The sequence below is a fragment of the Struthio camelus genome, chromosome 19 (genome assembly GCF_040807025.1).
Source record: "Struthio camelus isolate bStrCam1 chromosome 19, bStrCam1.hap1, whole genome shotgun sequence".
Taxonomy (NCBI): Eukaryota; Metazoa; Chordata; class Aves; order Struthioniformes; family Struthionidae; genus Struthio; species Struthio camelus.
The window spans coordinates 8651129-8669208 of record NC_090960.1 but is presented as its reverse complement, the minus strand read 5'-3'; the positions used below and the strand labels follow the sequence as shown (position 1 = coordinate 8669208).

The following is an 18080-nucleotide window of genomic DNA, read 5'->3' as shown; positions in this document are numbered from 1 at the left end:
CAGCTAGAATGAAGTAGTGCAAAAGCAGCGTGTGATGACTTTTCTTTTATAGAGACAGTAAAGATTCCAGAGCATTTCAGTAACTAAAAAATGAAAACAGCTAAGCTATGACAAAAAAATTCCTGGAATTACCTAGCGCCTCATAATATGAGTCTTCTGACCAACCATGAGGATCAAACATGTCCTAAAAGGAGAAAGAGTCAGTCACATCAGGGCTATTTTCACATATACACAACCCCAGTACAAAAGTGCTGTGTATTTCCGTTCACAGATGATATTCATTACCAGTTACTTCGTACATCCCAGTGACAAAAATCACATCAGACCTTTTGAAGGATCATGTTCTGTTGTGAATGGAGAAACATCTTTGAAAGTAAAAGGGCTCTGGGATAAGGTGTATACTTCTCTGCTGCTCAGCTTCTATCACCCTCTCAGAATTTCTGGTATATCCACATTTTTCAGCACAGTGTTAATTCAGAGTCCTTACAGCAAACTTGGAGGCACTAAGACTCAGTACCACATGCAAAACGGTCATTCAGTGCAGAGGATCGGGCTAACATTCCCTTAACGGACCTCTAAACAAGCAGGCTCAAGAAAGTCAAGGTGAGACCCCTCACCCCTGCATCATCTTTCACCCACCCCCTTGCCAGTCAGAAATATTGTACCTCACCTTTGGATAATTTGTACCAAGTTCATCAATTGAACAAAATTGGATCAGTTTTTCATATATGCTGCAAAGGAAAGACCAGAGTTTAGCTCTAGTTCAGTCACTCTCTTCTGATTTTCAGTGTTTCAGGTTTATTAGCAAAAAGCCTGTCATCTCTTCACAGTGTAACATTAAAATCAAAACCCAGGCAACTTTGCTTTCTGTGACGCATGCAGTGTGCCACCAACCACTTCCCAAGTTAATCTCACCTCTCCCAGAGCAAGCATCTTTTAAAATGATCTATACAAAATCTGTACGTTTAACAAGTTTAAAATCTAACTGGGGTGCTAACTCTAGATGCTGCCACATAGAATACCAAAGAGCAGCTTTGCTGTTTCAGTTACAATTGAATTATGCCTTTCCCAATTTTGTAAGCAGTAGCGCTTCTCGTTCTAATACAACTCCAATAGCAAAGAGAAAAAGCCTTGTGGTTTGCTGTGTGGTACTTTGGTGATACAGGACAGGATGATGGCTCACCTGGGGTTGCGGAACTCCTTTTTCCTTTGAATGATATAATTCATATCCATGCCCTCTTTTATTTTCCTCTCGTACAGTTTTTGAATTTTATCCTAAGGAAACAAGATCACAGGATGAACCAATACAAAAAGCGAGGAGCACTTCAGCTGACTATCAAAGCATACATGTGAAAACAAGCCAACTGAACGAGTGACATCCTTACATGGAGCAAGGATTGCACCTCCCCGCCAAGGCCAGCTAGGTTGGTTAGTAGAGACACTCCCTCCTTCACGGTCTGAAAGTATCCTCTCCGTGAACTGTCCAGATGGGTAAGGGAAGTGATCTTTGCAGCGTCTCAAGGCTTCAGTGATTAAAGACTTGTATTTGAGGCAGTAGCGCCCACTCCTTCTCTTCAGTAAGTTGATTTCCTCTATAACAGAGGCGGTGGAAAGGCAGAAACAAGCACCGAGGGGGACAAATAGCCGCACAAAGGTTCTTCCACAACATACAGTGAATGACCCACCCTCTGACTCAGACATGCACCTGAAGAACAGCTGCTGGGCTACACCATGCAGAAGTCAAAGCTCACAGCTACGCCTGGGTAACAGATGAGCAGAAGTGAGTTTTGCTGGAGAACCAAAACCAAGCTGGCCTACTCAGACAATGTGATCAGCAGGTATTGCTGGTGGTGTCTACTGGCAACCACGTGCTCTTAGGAACACCGCACGTGTAAACCTCTCCTTGGACACATGGCCAATTAGAGGGAAGCAACTTCTCTTTGGGGATCACTCGCACAGTTAGGCAAGTCTAAGAACATCTTAGTGAAGCCAGAAGCCCCTATGAAAGGCAACTTAACTGACTCAGGTCAGAAATGCTGAGCAGTCCACCTTCCAAAAAGGTGGACAGATTTAAAGAGAACCATGGCTTTGGAGTTTTGGTTTTGTTTTTTCCCCTCAGCAGGGTAGTGAAAGGCCTCTAAAGTAGTCTTACCCTGGTGATGCTGAAGGGATAGCAGAAACAGAAACTTTCAGGCAGAACACGCATTTCAGCAGTACTACTAGGAGAACTTTCTCAGTAACTCGCTTCATCTTTTTTGACACAAATTTGTCACGTATAAAAAGCATATAAAATAAGATCCCTGGCTCAACCTCAGTCTCACAAGACAGGAGAGCTATCGGGTCAATTTTCCTTTTCTGCTTCTGGGTAGGTCACTGCACGTCTCTTCCTCTGTACAGATATTCAACTCAAATACTGAACTGACTGTTGTCCAGGAGTTCACTCATGTCTGAATAAAAGATGGTCACTGTTAAGAGCTAATATGAAATTGGTATTTCATGAACTTTAAGAAAAGAAAGCTTTATTTGATAAGTTTATCAGGCCCTCAGAAAATTAGCCAGAAGTAATTATACAATCTGCACACCCAAAGCCCACACCACAAGGTTTGAAGGAACAACTGCAACAAGTGGTGAGCTTTTGGGGTTGAAAGAATTGAATGCGTGCCTCCTTTTCTGACCTCCCTTTAGAAGCACCAATATAGTTCACATTGGTAACGTCCATAGATGAGGAGCTACTAGGTCACCTTTACAATAAGGAGGGCTCTCTTTGTCAGAGTTCAAGACAGTTTATTAGAGGAAGAGCCTGACAGAAGTAGCAAATCAACACTGAAGAGCCTAGAACATTTTGAGTTTCCAAAGAACAATCCCATCTCCTTGCTGCAAGTGCTCTAAGATGTGGTTTGACCTGCTAAAAGAGGACAAGTTCTTTGATTTAACCTGGTAAACTACTGTCAAAGGGGAAGATGCCTGCTTTATTCAGTCTACTCTCTCAAGCTCTGTGCATTCCTCAGATCTAACACATCGTAATTCATTGATGTCAGAACAATAAAATCCTGCTGCAGCATAAGAGAACTACTGGGTGCGTCTAGGTATGCCACACAGAGAAGAAAAGAGTGTGATCTGGATGGTGAGTCACTCACTCTGAACCACCATTCCACGTTAGTAGCTTGCTTTGTAGAGGTTTCCAAGTGTTTTTTTAAAAAAAAAAAAAAAAAAAAAACACCCTTCCCACTGCCCTTTCATTTGCCCTTCATCAGGAGGGGGAACAGAGCAGAAGGGGCTCCTCCACCTATCCTGGGAAGAAGTTTTATTATACACAGAAGTCTACAGAACTTCTCCCAGAAACACCATAAACCAAACTCTGTCAACGGAAGGTAACTCAATTTTGTTATTTTTGCTCTAAAGCAGATGGCACATTCCTTACTACTCAGGTAAGAGGCATTATTTGCAAACATAACTCCCTCATAGCTTTCATTTTGGATAGACGGTAGACAGGATGCCATCAGGGAATGCTCAGACCAACTGCTTTATGCACAATGCAGGTTGGATGCAGGGAATACTACAACTGGATGTTAACATTTCTGCCACACACAATCAGAGCCAGAGGCTCAGTTAATAATATTGTAAGTCTAAGATTTGTAGGACTGGCAAGTCAAGTCCATAGCAAAAGTTTGTTTGCAAATCATCCAACTGATGAAAGAATCCTTATATTACAAGGCAGAATTAAGATACTCATGGAAGTGGACTGTGGCAGTCTCAAACTGATCATTACTGCAATTATTTGGGCGTGCACCAGAGAAAACAAGCATTTGTTTTCTTTCACTGCCTCTAGGTTACTAGCCTTCTCTCTACATGTTTATCATCTAGAGATATGTAGGTGGAAAAGGAATCCAGTTAATGCTGCCTCAACTATTCCAGTTAGGGGATTCTCAGGCCCATGCAGAGAAACAATGATTTATTCTCTCCTACAGAGCTGAATTTGCTGAGGTAAGAGGATAGCAGCCTTCACAGTAAACATTGCTTCTGTATCACTGGTGGAATCAAGAGCCATTTTAATGCACAAGTGACCCACACAGACTGCGGAGAACAGCATAAAGCTAATTCGAGACTCCTAAAACAGAATTGCTGCCAAGTCTGAAGTATTAAAACAGTACATTCAGGAACTCAAGTATTATTAAAAAGCTTTAATGCAAGATTTGTGCAAAAACACCAAATTTTCAGAGGTCTCCTTCCCCACAGAAATATAAGCTTTTTAGGGAAAATAAAGCAGAAGAAAACTTATACCAACCTGTAAGTGGTTAGAGCATCTGCCAGGAGGCTCAGGTGGGATTTTGATCTCGTCAGGAGACATGTTCCGCACTCTCTCTGAAAAAGAGGCTGTAGAGAACAAACTGGGCATGAGTTCTGGCAATACAGAAGCAGTTAAAGTCCATGTAAGTCATGAAACTTGTTTTATGTCCTTGACCAGCGCTACTCTATCACCAAGAACCAAAGGGGAAATATAATAGGGGAATGCTGTAAACTACTAGTCATGGTATTTTGGAAGTGCTGTTAAAGAAGCAACTAACCTAAAGGGTAGATCATTGGTAGAATGATGATGCTTGAGAAGTATGAGAGGTATGTGATGCTTGCAGTATTGACATCTACCTTATACTGTAGCTCGGTGTTATACCCATGCTTAAAGCTTTATATTGAGTCTTTTCACGCCGAGCGGTAGTGTGAAAAAGCAGAACTATCCCCCACCCTAGCTGTGGTTGCTGATAAGATCCTCAAAGACAAAAGAACCTGCAGAAGAACAGAAATAGGTTCACAGCATATTCCGCTAGCCTTGCGCTGTGCACCACATACTGAGCTTTCCACTACTCCAGATCATGCATATGCACTTTAAAGTCCTGCTCTGAAGAGCTCAGATAACCTGGAATCTTCAGCAAGACTTGAGACAAGATACTCTTGCAGAGAAAAATCAGACTCTGTATCTGAAGCAGCAGAGGATGAACCTAATTCAGCCTGGCCCACGGCCGTATTTGGGAACCTAATCCATTTGGATCCTATTTACTTCAGGATTTACCTACGTGAAACAAAGTGGTTCAAAAAGCAAACAACCCTCTGCAGAGCCGTCAGGAGTTAGCCACAAGAAGTAACGTTTGGTCCTGAAGTTAACATTTCCTTAATGGGCACTTTAATCACTTACAGAGTCAGGCCATTATTAGAAACAACAACTTGTTCTGTGGGACTGAGGACAAACCACGCAGCGCACCAGGCTCCTAGAGGCAGCCGTATGTGCTGGGCTACGCTATTACGGTACCCGACTGCTCTGTGAGGATTAATTCACAAAGGCGTCAGCAAGACACTGCCATGCTTCCCCCTTTTGCTTGCTCCTTTCCCACTCGGTTATGGAAAACCCATGCAGCTTCCTGGCTAAGCCCTAGAGCAGAGCTTCAGGCTGTATTTAAGCAGCCAGGTTTGTTCTCAACCATAGTTAAGACAGGCAACACGTGCCAGGGGCCCACAGTCTGCGTGCGTGCGGGCGGGGGGGGGGGGGAGACCCGACAACAGCACAGAAATCAAATGAAGACATTCACATTTGTGGCTCCTCAATTACATATTCTTGAGTAGAAGCTGACTGAACTGCAGTTCCAGCACGCTCAATTCAGCTCCTCCGACCAAAGCCCAGAAGGGCCCACAGGGCAGACCTTGGCATTTGGGCACAGCATACTATCCCGCTGTCCAGCGCAGACTATCAGAGAGCTGAGGCTACGGATAATCAACGCTACATGTGTTCAGCACTACTCCAGTTTCTCGTTCTTTTGTCAAAATGTAAAGCAATAAGGACAATATCCTTTCGGGACACAAAGCTGGCAGGCGACCACTTGTTCTAGTCGATCAAGACATTGCTGAGGGTTAAATTCTTCAGCAGTTGCAAATAATGAAGAAAAAGCGTCCTTTGGCATTTACTAAGAGGGTGCCTCTACAGAGAGGGAAAAGCTTGCCAGAGTCCCTATAGAAAAGCAGGGAAACTAGAGCTCCCTGACAACAAGGCTGACATTTGTTATAGGTTACAGCTGCTAGAGGGATGGGGAAGTCTCTAATTTAATTAGAATTTCAGGAACCCAGAGAAACAATTGTAAATAGACAGAAATGGTCGTAATAGACAGCATACTAGGCTTCCAGAAAAGCTGATCAGTGACTTACAAGTTTTACAATGTCAGTAAAAACATTAAAAAAAGGCAAAAAGCCTACAAAGTCCCGACTTCTGGGGGGGGGGGGAAGTACTTAAAAACCAAGCCTAGCTCCCAGACTAGATATCCCCTAGCCTTTTCAGCTTCTTTGCTGATGACCAGAAAAGCCACAGAGAAACATTTAGGGGGAGGGGAATTCCGGGTTCCTGTTCACTCAGGAACGAAGGGCAAGAACGCTGTCTAGCCAGCGAAGAAGGCATATAAAGCTGTAAGAGCATATTTGGCAATCAATTCAAAGCTCCCTTTAAACAGAAATAGTAGTGGAGAAAGAACACAGAACTCGCACTGGGACGATGTATTTTGACCCAAGGTATTTACAGCTCACTTGCCCTTTTGTTTGAGCCATATGAAAGCAATCAATTATCATTTAGAGTGGTAAGGGGAATCATCTCTTAACAGGGTATAATAAACTAGAATTAAGACATCTTTGTCCACTGCAATCCCACTGTGGCTGCACATAGCGGAAGGCTTCTAGTCAGCCGTGAGGCTACGTGTACTGTTCCACCTTCCAAACTGAGCACAGACAACTGTTCATCATTACTCAGCTATTTCATCACATCACATGTCGGATTTAGGAAGAAAAGAATGAGTTTAAAACCTGTGGGTTTATATACAGCAAGAAATTGCACAGAATTCATGCCCTTGAGCAGTCCTCAGACTCCTCTCCAAACAGATACCAAAGTAGCTGATTCCATGGCCTTTTCCAATAGGTCGTTCCCCTGGAGATAGCTTGGATCATCCCTCCAGGGGACCGTGGAACTGGTGCAGGTACCAGCCGCAAGGTGCTACGGTGCTATGTAACAGGTCTTGTGTTTTCAAAGACCCAAGCAAACGAGCATTCTGCTCCCAAAAGTTTCTCCCCTGTGTATACAGCAGTAAATGTAAATGAAGAGCTAACGCCAAGGTGTGTCCTCACAGGATATATCCAACTGCTTTTTGCATCCTGTTATTTCTACCAAGATCAAAGCTTTACTTTTACATGAGTCAGAGGCAGTGACACTGGCCGCAGTTTCTAAATGGACCTGTGATTTGCTGGCTCATCTCCACTTGGGGACTTCAGGAAGTTGGTTGTTGGCATGATAAATCACTACAGGCACACCCAAATTCTGACTAGTAATGAGTAAATAGCTTCACCTGCACTATGAATCTGATTAGGAAAAGAACATTTAAGAAACAGGCCACAGAGCAGATCCCATGAGTCAGCCGGGAGTCCAAGAAAGTGGGAGCCAAGGCACTGTCAGGGCAGCAACTCAAGGCATCTTCCTGCTGAAAAGGGAGCTGGCTACTGTTGCCAAGTCCATACATTCTCCTTTCACAGGCTGACCTAAAAGTTAAAAATTTTAGCACCGTATGAAATAGGTACTCATGGCTTTTGGTGTAGCCAGTACCCACATCATGGCAAGGCAGAGATGTCCAGCTGGTCCTGAACACTGAGAGAGAGGCCAAAGCGCTACTAGCCACTAGGATGCATTTCAGAAAGATTCAGAACTTCAGTAGTCAATGGAGAATATTTGTTTGCCAGAGGCCTTGATGAGACAGATAATTATTAAAGCGTTACATTTAGCCTGGTTCCGTTTCAGATGGATGGGTTATTTGGCCAGTATACCAAACAGAAAAAAAGATACTGCAAAAGCAGGACAGAAGAGAGGAGAATATAACAACGCCAAACTGCAAAGAGCGCACTGCCACAGTGCAAACTGTTCAGGCAGTTCCTTCCAGAAATAAATGACTGCTCACAGTTCAAAGGCTATGCTGGAGACGAGGGCACGAGAGCTCATGAGAGCTTCATTTCCTGCAAATGGCTAGCCAGTTTTCTTTAGTGCAGTGAGAACCAAAAGAAAACCGAACATGAGAGTATCTGGCAGCACCTGGACAGATTGGAGTGTGGATCATATGAAGATCTGGTAAAGCATCTTGTCTCAGTGCTCTGAGTGAACAACACTGTTCCCCAGGTAGGATTAAAATCTTGTCCCTTTCCAGGTTCACTTGTGTGCTGTACCTTAACCAGCCACAAGGGATTACAGGTAGTATCAGGTGCCATCACACACGATGGAGGAAAAAAAGTGGAAACGGCAGAGGGGCATGGCTTTCCCCTAGAAACATGCAAACCAGTGGTGCCTGGTCTCTAAAACTGCATTCTTTGGCATCCTAATCAAGTCTGCTTGGCATAACCCAGGGTGTGTGGGTTTCTGATTTCCTGGCACCAAAACAGCCAAATCACAGGAAAGAATCTGAGGCAACAACATGCCAGTGAGTCACCCATCCATGAAAGGATACCAGTTCCCCTACTGTTCTGTGGGCTGAGAAATGCACAGAAAGACCAGCATCTCAGCCATATTTTCTGCGGTTATGAACACTGACTTTGTGTTCAGATATCCTAAGGGCAGGAGAGGACGTTTCTTATAGGCTGAAAGGTAAACAAAACCATGCTGCAAAAAGCCTTGGGACAACACACACATCCTAAAAGTATTATTTTGCAAGGCCACAGGAAACAGCAAATGGAGATGCGCTGTCAGTAGTGCGTACTCTTTAGAGCAGTACAAAAATGAGGACAGCACATGGATGCAGAAATGTATAAAAAAAGTTCCACATATACTCCCTCTTCAACCACAGAGCAGTTACTGCTGGAAACCTCCCTTCCAGTCTTTCAGGCTTGGATTACACAGTCACTAATTCAGCATAAGTCAGGACAACTGTGCCTTTCCCAGCAGCTCATTTTTGCTGTTTCCTTTGTGCCAGCCCTAGTGCTCACCTGACAGGCACTAAGCAGACCAGGGAATGGATCCTGCTGGCAACCTCACAGGAAGGAGGAGGAAAGAAAAGAAGGTGGGGGGGGGGGGGAAGAGAGAAGGTAGATCTCTGCTGGCTCAGTCTCCTCGTCCAGCTCACAGCACTCAAACATTATTAGTATGCGTATAGGGGAGGTAGAACAAACACTCCTTTTGGCAAGAGCCTGCATTTGTGCTGTACTTAAGTGGCTGCATAACCATGGACTTAGCTAGTGAAGGTGACAATGAACAGCAATAGGTTATCCAAGAAGGGCAAGCCGCAGCTTTTAATGGAGAAAGCTGTTTTGGAGAAATAAGGAAGACTTACACTTCCACATACTGATATTAAGACAAAACTCTAGATCTCCAGATTGGAGAAGTTACTTGCTTTGCATCTGAAAATCCTCCATCTTTTTCCATTCAAGAATTCTAAGCCTTTAAAAGCCCCAACTTCCAGGAAGGGAGTGGTTCTTGTATTACACAAACCATATGGCTCTTGCAACTGTTCCTTTCCAACTAGATAAGATATGGTCCAATTGAAGGGAACTACAGAAGCAGCATGGCGAGCGTTCTGCTCCCAGGTAACCTGGTTCTGCACAAAGCTAGCCCACATGTTGCTCTGTCTGCTGCTATTAGGAAAGGATATTAAAGGTCTATTACAACCTTAATCCAGGTCTCAGACTCACCAATGCTGTTTACCCAAAATACGTGATGCCGAGTGCCCTGTGTGCAGCTTTCAAACTTGCATGCAAGCCTGGGCAGTAATGAAGCAAAAGAGGTTCAGTCTCCTAAACCTCCATGGATGGGGCAATCTCTGGGGGACAGGGCGACTATATCATAATTGTAACTAGAGTGTTATACCTGAACTAAGAGAGGAATTATCACTATATTGCTTCACTAGTGCAGAGCTTCACTCATATGAAAAGCAGAGAGTAGAAGGGTAATTGGTGTTCAAGTATTTATATATAGTCTTTACCCTAAATGCTGTTGTTGTTTGTGTTTCTTGTGTGTATTTTACAGCAGATCAGCAGTTTGGAGAAAGATCTCTATTGCACTCCGTGATAAGACTGGTTAAGGTAGTTTTGCCCTCTAAAGGCTGAACGTTTAGTATAAGAGTTGGGTTAGTGCAGAGTCTAGGCAGGCCACTTGCAAAGGATCTAAAACCAAAGATTCAGTGACGGTTGCTTTAAAAATCACACCTTAGCATCTTCATACTTACTGTCCAATAGTTTGTTTTAAGTTTATTGCAGAAACACTTAGTGGACAAAATATCACAACTGAATCTGGACAAGCTGACTTGACAACAAACAAAGCAAGTTCTACACTCGTGATTTATTGTGGTATCATCACATGCTGCCACGCAACTGTACTGATAACCTCAGGAACAAAGGGTTAGTTTGAGATGGTCAGAACATCAACATAAAATACAATAGCACTTTCCACATAGCCCCACAAAAAGCAAGCAGAGGATACTATTTCTAGCCGATTACAATGGATTTTCCAAGGGTTTGTTCCAAATCTAATCATTGTGCAATGAATAAGTGAAACATCACAAAAATCAAATAGTTTTCAAGAAACATTACTAAACATATAGGGTGTGCTGGGTTAACACAGTGCCTATAAAGCACTCTATGAATCACATTTCAGTAGGGGGACTTTAGGTACCTAAAGTTTTTGAAACCACAGAACAAAGCATCCCTCATCATTCATGGTTATACTGGCTCCCACAGAGGCCGCTTGGACAAAGCTACGCTATACTGTTTTTCAGCTCATCTGGAAAAACACCAGCGTTGCCCGTTACATATCTGATACAAAAGGGGGAATCCATAACATCTAGTTTGAATATATGTGAGTTAATAAATACTTCTTAGTGAACTTACCAACTAGCTCCTGGGGATCTCTTTTCTCCAGTTCTGAGAATTCCTGGGAGGAAGGGGGAAGAAGTAGATTTTAATCAAGGTATGTTTCTGACTTAAAAAGCTATACTGTCTTTTTTGTTGTTGTTTACAAGTTTACACATTACTTCTGAGACAACAGAATAAAAATGAAGAATGAAATGCAAGTTATTAGATAATAGGGCAATGTTTGCACCATGGAAATCTAAAGCCTTACAGGATGCTCTGTTTCCTTCCAAAGCTAGCGTCTAAATTTAATCATATAATTATGGCTTTGTTTCTGTGAGTCCTGAACACTCAGCTCCTTTTGAATTCCATGAAAACTGCTGCACTTGAAGGCTTTCCTCACAACAGATCAAACCATGGATTCTTCATATCCAGAGACTGGCATTTGAGACTGGCCAAGAGTCAGTGCTTTAGAGCATAGCCAGCTAAATACAAGCTGGATCCAGCCCATAGAAAATGACTCGGATCCTGGAAATGCCTACAAGAGGCCTGTGCAACAGGCAGTCCACTAAGCAGGGCCAGCAGGATGCGTTCCCCAGAGAGTAACATATAAATAGCTGAAATGCTCCCAGAGCCAGCAGCAGAGCGCAGCCGCTTCAGAGGCATCCGAGCTGCCTCTCCGCCGACCCCTGAGCATCCACACTACGCTCACCAGCGTCCCAGGCTGCAGAGGTTTCCTAGGTGTGCGTGGTGCCAGAATTCACTCCTGCATTTGTGCCGTAGAGGGCTTTGGCTAATAAACCCTGCAAGAATCAAAATGCTGGGGAGCGCAGTGGTGATACAGACACTGTATTCCCACTTTCGAAGAAGGCTCCCGCTATCAATTTCCTCTTGCCAGCCCTGCCAGGAGCAATACAGCTGAGCTGCTCTATCGGCAAATCAAGGGCAAACGCCAATGAGCTGAGAAAATCTGTCAACGTTTCAGCATGGACTAATGCATTCTCAGTAACACTGGTATAAGGTAAAGGCAGCTTCAGCTGTGGGAGCGCAGCAGATGTCTGCATCAGAGTCTGCTCCGCAGGAGGTGTTATGCAGGACAAGGCACTCCTGAATACGCCTTCAGTACGCCGAGACCAATGTTCAAACGTTTCGGTACTTCTGAGAGATCCCAGGAGAGCCACGAGTAAGATCAAGTTCAGCACAAGTAAGGTTTATGAAACACTAACAACTGTATCCTAACATTGTCCTCTCCCTCCTCCCTCCCAAAGGCTTTTTGTGACTCACTGGACTGTGTGTCACAAATTCCCCAGTGCCTCCGAACACTGGAGCTATTCATTCAACCTGACACAGACATAATGCTGCCTCCTTGCTGCTTAGTAACAGCACTTTAAACCCCCTCCTCTATTCCACTTCCAAGCAGGTGAGAGGCGCGTACGGTGCGGAGAAAGGAGGAGCAAGGTCGCCAAGCCAGTCTGGGAACATGCTCGGTCAAATTCACCGTGAAAACCTACCGGTTTCCAGAGGAGCCAAAGCCCTCCAGGAGCAGGAAAAAAACCACGCACATTCTCTCTGTGGCACTACGCTGCTATGTGGCACTACTTATAGCCCTCCATGAAAAAAAGCACTGTCTCTCCATCGTACACTAGGAGCACAAAAACCCCACAAGGCTAATGCTATTTTAGAAAAAAAGTACACGAAGGAACACGCATCTTCTTGCTGGCCAGCTGGCTACGAACCAGCCTGCTTCGTGCGGCACCGACACGGGCTGTGGCCTAACAGCCCCGACCGCTCTAAGCGGACACGCTTGGGCCAGCCTATTAACACCTCTTCTCCCAGGGTCTTCAGAAAGAAGAGTACAACCAGAAAAGGTTATACAGAAGTACGACGTTTCAAAGCGGAAAACGAAGCGTGCGCTGGAAGAACGAGCCCTCTTTGGCAAGGGCGCTGGACAGGAACTCAGGCAAGCGAGGCCGCCTTCTCCGCGGTCCTGCATGGCGTTAACACGGTGAGCCTCAGCTACACAGAGCCAGCGAGCCTCAGTTTGCCATCAGTGACACGAGGAACAATTCTGCAGTAATTAATAATTTCTGTGAGGACAAATTCAGACTAGCATGCAAATGTTGCAAGCAGGCTGGTGAAGTTCATAGAGCTGCAGATGCAAGGGAAACATATGTGCAGACAGCATACAATTGCTCACTGGTAGTTTAAACGCTCAGACAAAAGGCTGCTTTATTTCCTTGTGGAGGGAAGATGCATACTTCAATGTATTCCTCACCTTCGTTTTACAGGCAGAGAACAAATATTTGTAAGGATGAAAGGAGGGAACTGCGTTGCTTCACCCTTAGCTGGTCTATAGCCAATATTCTGTTGGAAGTTTTCTGTTACAAACAGATTGATAAGGAAGAGGGAGACTACGTCCTTAAGCACCCCTTGATCCTTACTCCTATGCAGCACTGTTTTATTTACTCCACTATCCCTCCCATCTTCTCCACCCCATCCCTCCTCCCACCCTCCAAGAGCGCAAAGAAAAATCCCTGACACAATATTGCCAGGCATATACTTAAGCAACCCAATGGCACAGTCAAATTCAAGAGCTTTAGACACGCATGAAATGCCCTCAAGAACAGACCAAATTAATAAAGCAGCCTTAGCAGGGTTGCAGGAGCATTCACTGTATTTTTGAAGTTTTCCAAACCCCACTCTCGAGTCTCTCGCAGCTGTCTGGAGCCAGTGCCAAATGCATGAACGCAGTTGTCAGGAAACTGAGTTAATTCCAAGAAATAACTTGACAGGGCAAAACCTCTCTGGGTATCTGTCTTAGATCTCTGAAGTATCAGATGTGTTAAACAGTATGTTTTATGAATTTCCAGAGTCATAAGTTTTTCACTACCACAAGTTTGTCCTTTAACTTGTGCCCTCGAATCCTAGAGCTACAGCACAAGTCTGCCCCATAACAGCCTAAGTGAAACCAGTCCTATCAGGCTGCAGCTGTGTATTTACCTGGCCTAACCACCAACACCCATTTCAACACAGCCACTCTAGCAAGTCTCATCTCCATACCCTCAGGACATTGCCAAAACATCAGAAACCCTAGAGCTATGCCAAGCAAAAGAAAACAAGTTCACTAACATATTATAGCCACACCTCACTGCCCAGAGGATATGAAGTCTGCTTACTGAGGAATTACTGCTTACCTACACCCACTGCTCCATGATTAACAAGCTGAAGACATCAACACAGCTTTTCATTAGTCAGACTTCTTTCAAGCCTCTCAAATGCCTTCAGAAAACAAAGGGATGACCGACCCCTCCTAGGGCACTTGTTCATATTTGCTCAATTTACTGTCCAGCACTACAGCAGGCAAGTATCAACAATCTGACCAAAGGCACACAGTCTGGCAGATGCAAGAAGTCTCATTCAAGCCTATTGCACCTCCTGAAGGTCCAGAACTCAAGGTTAGGTCCAAACACCTTGAGTCAAGTAATTAGCCAACAAAAGAAGTGTCCTACGCTAATTTTTTAACAGCTATCTAACACTATTTTGTTAGTGAATTGACCCACTACACAGGGCAAGCAAATATACTTCCAGAGATGCTTAAGTTGAACTGCATAGAGGTACTTACAGCACAGCAAGCATCCACAGGAGAGGCAGTACAACATACCCATTATACCCTAAATTGTCACTTCAGCAGCACAAAATAGGCCAGGTGTCCTGCCAAATCATCTTGAATGCAACTCCTACTAGCAGGAATGAATCTTGGACTTCATTTTTCAAAATCTTGCTTCAGCTAATTCAAGACTGGGGCACAGGTTGAATTCAAGAGGTTAATTAGAAAAGAGGACATTTTAAGAGAAAATAAATGTCTTCTGCAGATCTGATCCTATATAACGTCGAACAAGGGAATCACTGAGCAGATAAATGAGGTACAATAAATATTGCACAGTTCCTATCTTAGTTGTGAAAGAGAAAGAAATAAGTTGGATGCTGACAGAAGATTCGTACAGAAATTCCAAAGCAGTTAAGCAATGGAAAATTTGGGAGGTAACTGAAGTTTAAATAGACAAGTTATTTAAATCCATTCAGGGCAAGGTGATCTTTTTGCAGATTAGGGTGTCACCAGTACCCTAATGCACAGTACTATGCTTCAGTATCTTGGCCAAAGTGCAAAAGTCAAGCTACTGAGTGGTACTGTTCAGGCAAGATTATACCCCAAATCTCATCTTCTGAGCAACTAGATGGAAGTTATTACAGCCTTTAAGTATCCTAGAGCCAAGGCAGCACAGGAGCATTTCCATTTGGATCCTGATCATTGATAAGTAGCCAGGATTTCAGCAGTGGCACCTGCCAATCCTGCTGTGTTCACAACCCTGAGCTCTAAGAGGCTGCGTGGGAACATCTCTGAATCTACTTCTGCAGCCAGTCTGCTCACCATTTGCACAAAGTCAGCCTGGACAAATCAGTTTTGCCAAATACTCTTTACCACCACAGAAATACAAACTCGGCAAAAAAGCCATTCCCTTTTTCATTCCTTCTCTCTAACCATTTTATCCCATCTGGTATTACTGGTAGTCCTCTTTCTCATGCACTCAGCAAGTTGGTTTTCTGGCTGCTGTCTAGCTGCAGCATAAGCCTCTGTGGATCCACTGTTTAAGGGCCTAAAGCCAGACAACCTTGTTCCAATAGACCCACTGAAAGGAGTCAAGGGATGCTGCAGTGGCTCAGGGCCAAGCTGGAGGAGGACCAAGAGAAAGCCAGGCAAGGGGGAGATAGTCCCTGGATCAAGGGAAAGGAGTCTAACAAAGAACAGCAGCCTCCAAAGAGCTTAACGGTTATGGGGAAAGAAGAAAAAAAGAAAGTTTTTTGAACACATAACTGGACCACCCACCAACATAAGTCACAATTTCTGCACATCTAAGAGTGATTGTGCACACCTTGGATATGACCTCACAGAGAGGAGCACAGTTACTTTATTACTATTCCTATCAGCATTTAGGAAAGTTTTCCATTTTTTACTACTTCTCTAGGACAAAAGGCCGTGTCTTCAAGCCTTGAGCAAGACAGCACTGCCTGTGATAGCCTGACTGATATGAACCCAATGTCATAGTTAGGCTTTCTTATCATCAGTTAAGGAGAAACAACAAGCTGCAAGTGTTTGTGTATAAGCACATCAGAAACACCCTGCATTCTGATTAAAGCCTTCATCTTACTGAGGCGAAACATGGACCATCTTTTCAGCTGTAGAGTGTTGCTATTAAGTTATATAAAAAAGTCTCTGCTCAGGCTCCACAGAAAAGAAAAACAATTGCCCACAATCTGCACAGTGTGGAACAGAGACTAAAGGAAGGAAACAAAAACAATATGAATCTGAGACTGCTGAATTCAAGCTTGGAAAGGCTTACCCAAAACAGCTTTAATTATTGGAAAGAATAGACTCATTTACAACAATGCTTGCTAAATCCTTCCTGAAACAAGATCCATAAAGGCAGTGTCCAATGTGAGCTTTATACTGGATTTAACTACTGCCAAAAGGTACAACCATCAATTTCTCATAGAAGCAGTTGCATATATTAGCACAGGTACACTCCCAACTATGAGGGGAAATCGTCATACAGGGAGAGAAAAAAAAGATGGGAAATAAAACAAGACACAAATTGTAAGAAATGAAAATTGATACCAGATTTGTCACCATGCAATTGCTTTCCCAGACTTGCAGCCAACTTAGCCTTCCACCTTCCTATTTTTCCCCCAACTCGCTTCCAGTTAGTATTAAGAAAACCTCAAGCAGTTAGGAAGCATCAGTGCATCTCAGCACAACATTTCCCCTTTTCCAGAGACAGGGACCGCTGCTTCTTGGCAGACTTTGATCTGCCTCCCCCTCAACTATTTCACCCGTTTGCAATTAAAACAAAGAAATGTAACTCAATTTACACTGACCCCCACACAATCTACAGGCCAGTTCCACTGTTTGCACCCTGGTGGGCTGCGGATTAATTGGAAGACATTCATATCGAGAACTTTTTAGCATAGTTCTTTGACCAGTAACCAGAGTAGCCGTTTAACACAGGGACTCACCTACTGCCACAACAGTTTTTACAGTGAACTCATCTGGGCAAATGCCAGTAATAACTTTTTTGCAATTTTTCCTCCTCTCCACAATTCAGACTCTCCCCTGTAGTCCTAGAATATCAACAGCCTCATTTGGCTGAGTATGATGGAAAGAAACTCTAACTCAGCACAAACTGTTAAAAACAGCTGGCTAAGCTGATAGCAAAAATAGTCTTGCCAGAGCAAGCAGGTGAAGCATTCATATACAGGCAGGAAGAAAAAGACTTATACTTGCCATATTGAACATCTCTGATCTTTAGACCTTGCATTTTTTACTAACGTGCTAGCAATTCTGTTCTTGGTTTTTTACAAGACCAAAAGTTCTAAAGTGTAGAGAAAAACAGAAGCTTCTCTTTTTATATTAAGAGTATATGGCAAGAACCATTTCATCTCTTGTCTACCAGATCTGCCCGATGTTAACACGCTACAAGGCGGAAGACAGCAAACAACGGGTGCCATGTGTGCTCGCAGTGAGGGAGAAGAGAAAGCAAGGGAACTGAAGGACAGAGCTTGTCTTCCCCCCCCCCCTTTTTTTGTATTGTGAAAGAGGAGAATCCCAAGAGAAAGCTCGAAGCAAGCCCATTTCCTACAGCCATATCCTGTTTGCCAGCTCCGATACGCAGCTCCAGGCAAGCTGCCCAGTACAGGATAAGAAATTTAACAAAGAAAAGGGAGAAAACTGCCAGGACTATGATCTAGGTACTCAGAACAGCACACCAGCTCAAAAAACAAGCCACCGATAGGAAACAACTGACTATATTAAAACTCCAACATCACTAATGTACTATTTGTACAAATTACCTATTTCAAGATGCCATTGTTGTTGCAGATAGAAAGAGGGAAGGAAAAACAAGACAGGAAAGAGTCAGCTCCTGAGACATTCCTTAAGCATCTTATCAAAACAAAGAACATGTGTAGCTGACACCGCCTTTCACTTTTTAAGCTAAATTAAATCTCTAAAAATCCATCTTCACTCATTCCAAATTCTATGACAAAGCACCAAAAAAACCCAGCCAAGATCTGGCAAAGTGTTTCAGTGAGAAAATGCTTCAGAAGGGAACTTTCATAGCAGGAAATCCTTTAAATAGCTTCTTTGAAACTTGATTCCATTCACCTGACACGCTATCTCA

General features: G+C 43.7%; 1 protein-coding gene across 2 annotated transcripts in view; it reads right to left on the bottom strand.

Moving 5' to 3' along the window:
* SAP30BP (SAP30 binding protein) overlaps positions 1–18080 on the bottom strand; it is a 34037-nt gene that overhangs the window by 5483 nt on the left and 10474 nt on the right. For both annotated transcript variants that reach the window (XM_068914150.1, XM_068914151.1), the window contains 5 exons: positions 10885–10927; positions 4286–4374; positions 1184–1275; positions 671–731; positions 133–184 (listed from right to left, as the gene is read on the bottom strand). In XM_068914150.1, coding sequence (XP_068770251.1) covers positions 133–184; positions 671–731; positions 1184–1275; positions 4286–4374; positions 10885–10927 — 337 coding nt within the window. The remainder of the gene's footprint in view (positions 1–132; positions 185–670; positions 732–1183; positions 1276–4285; positions 4375–10884; positions 10928–18080) is intronic.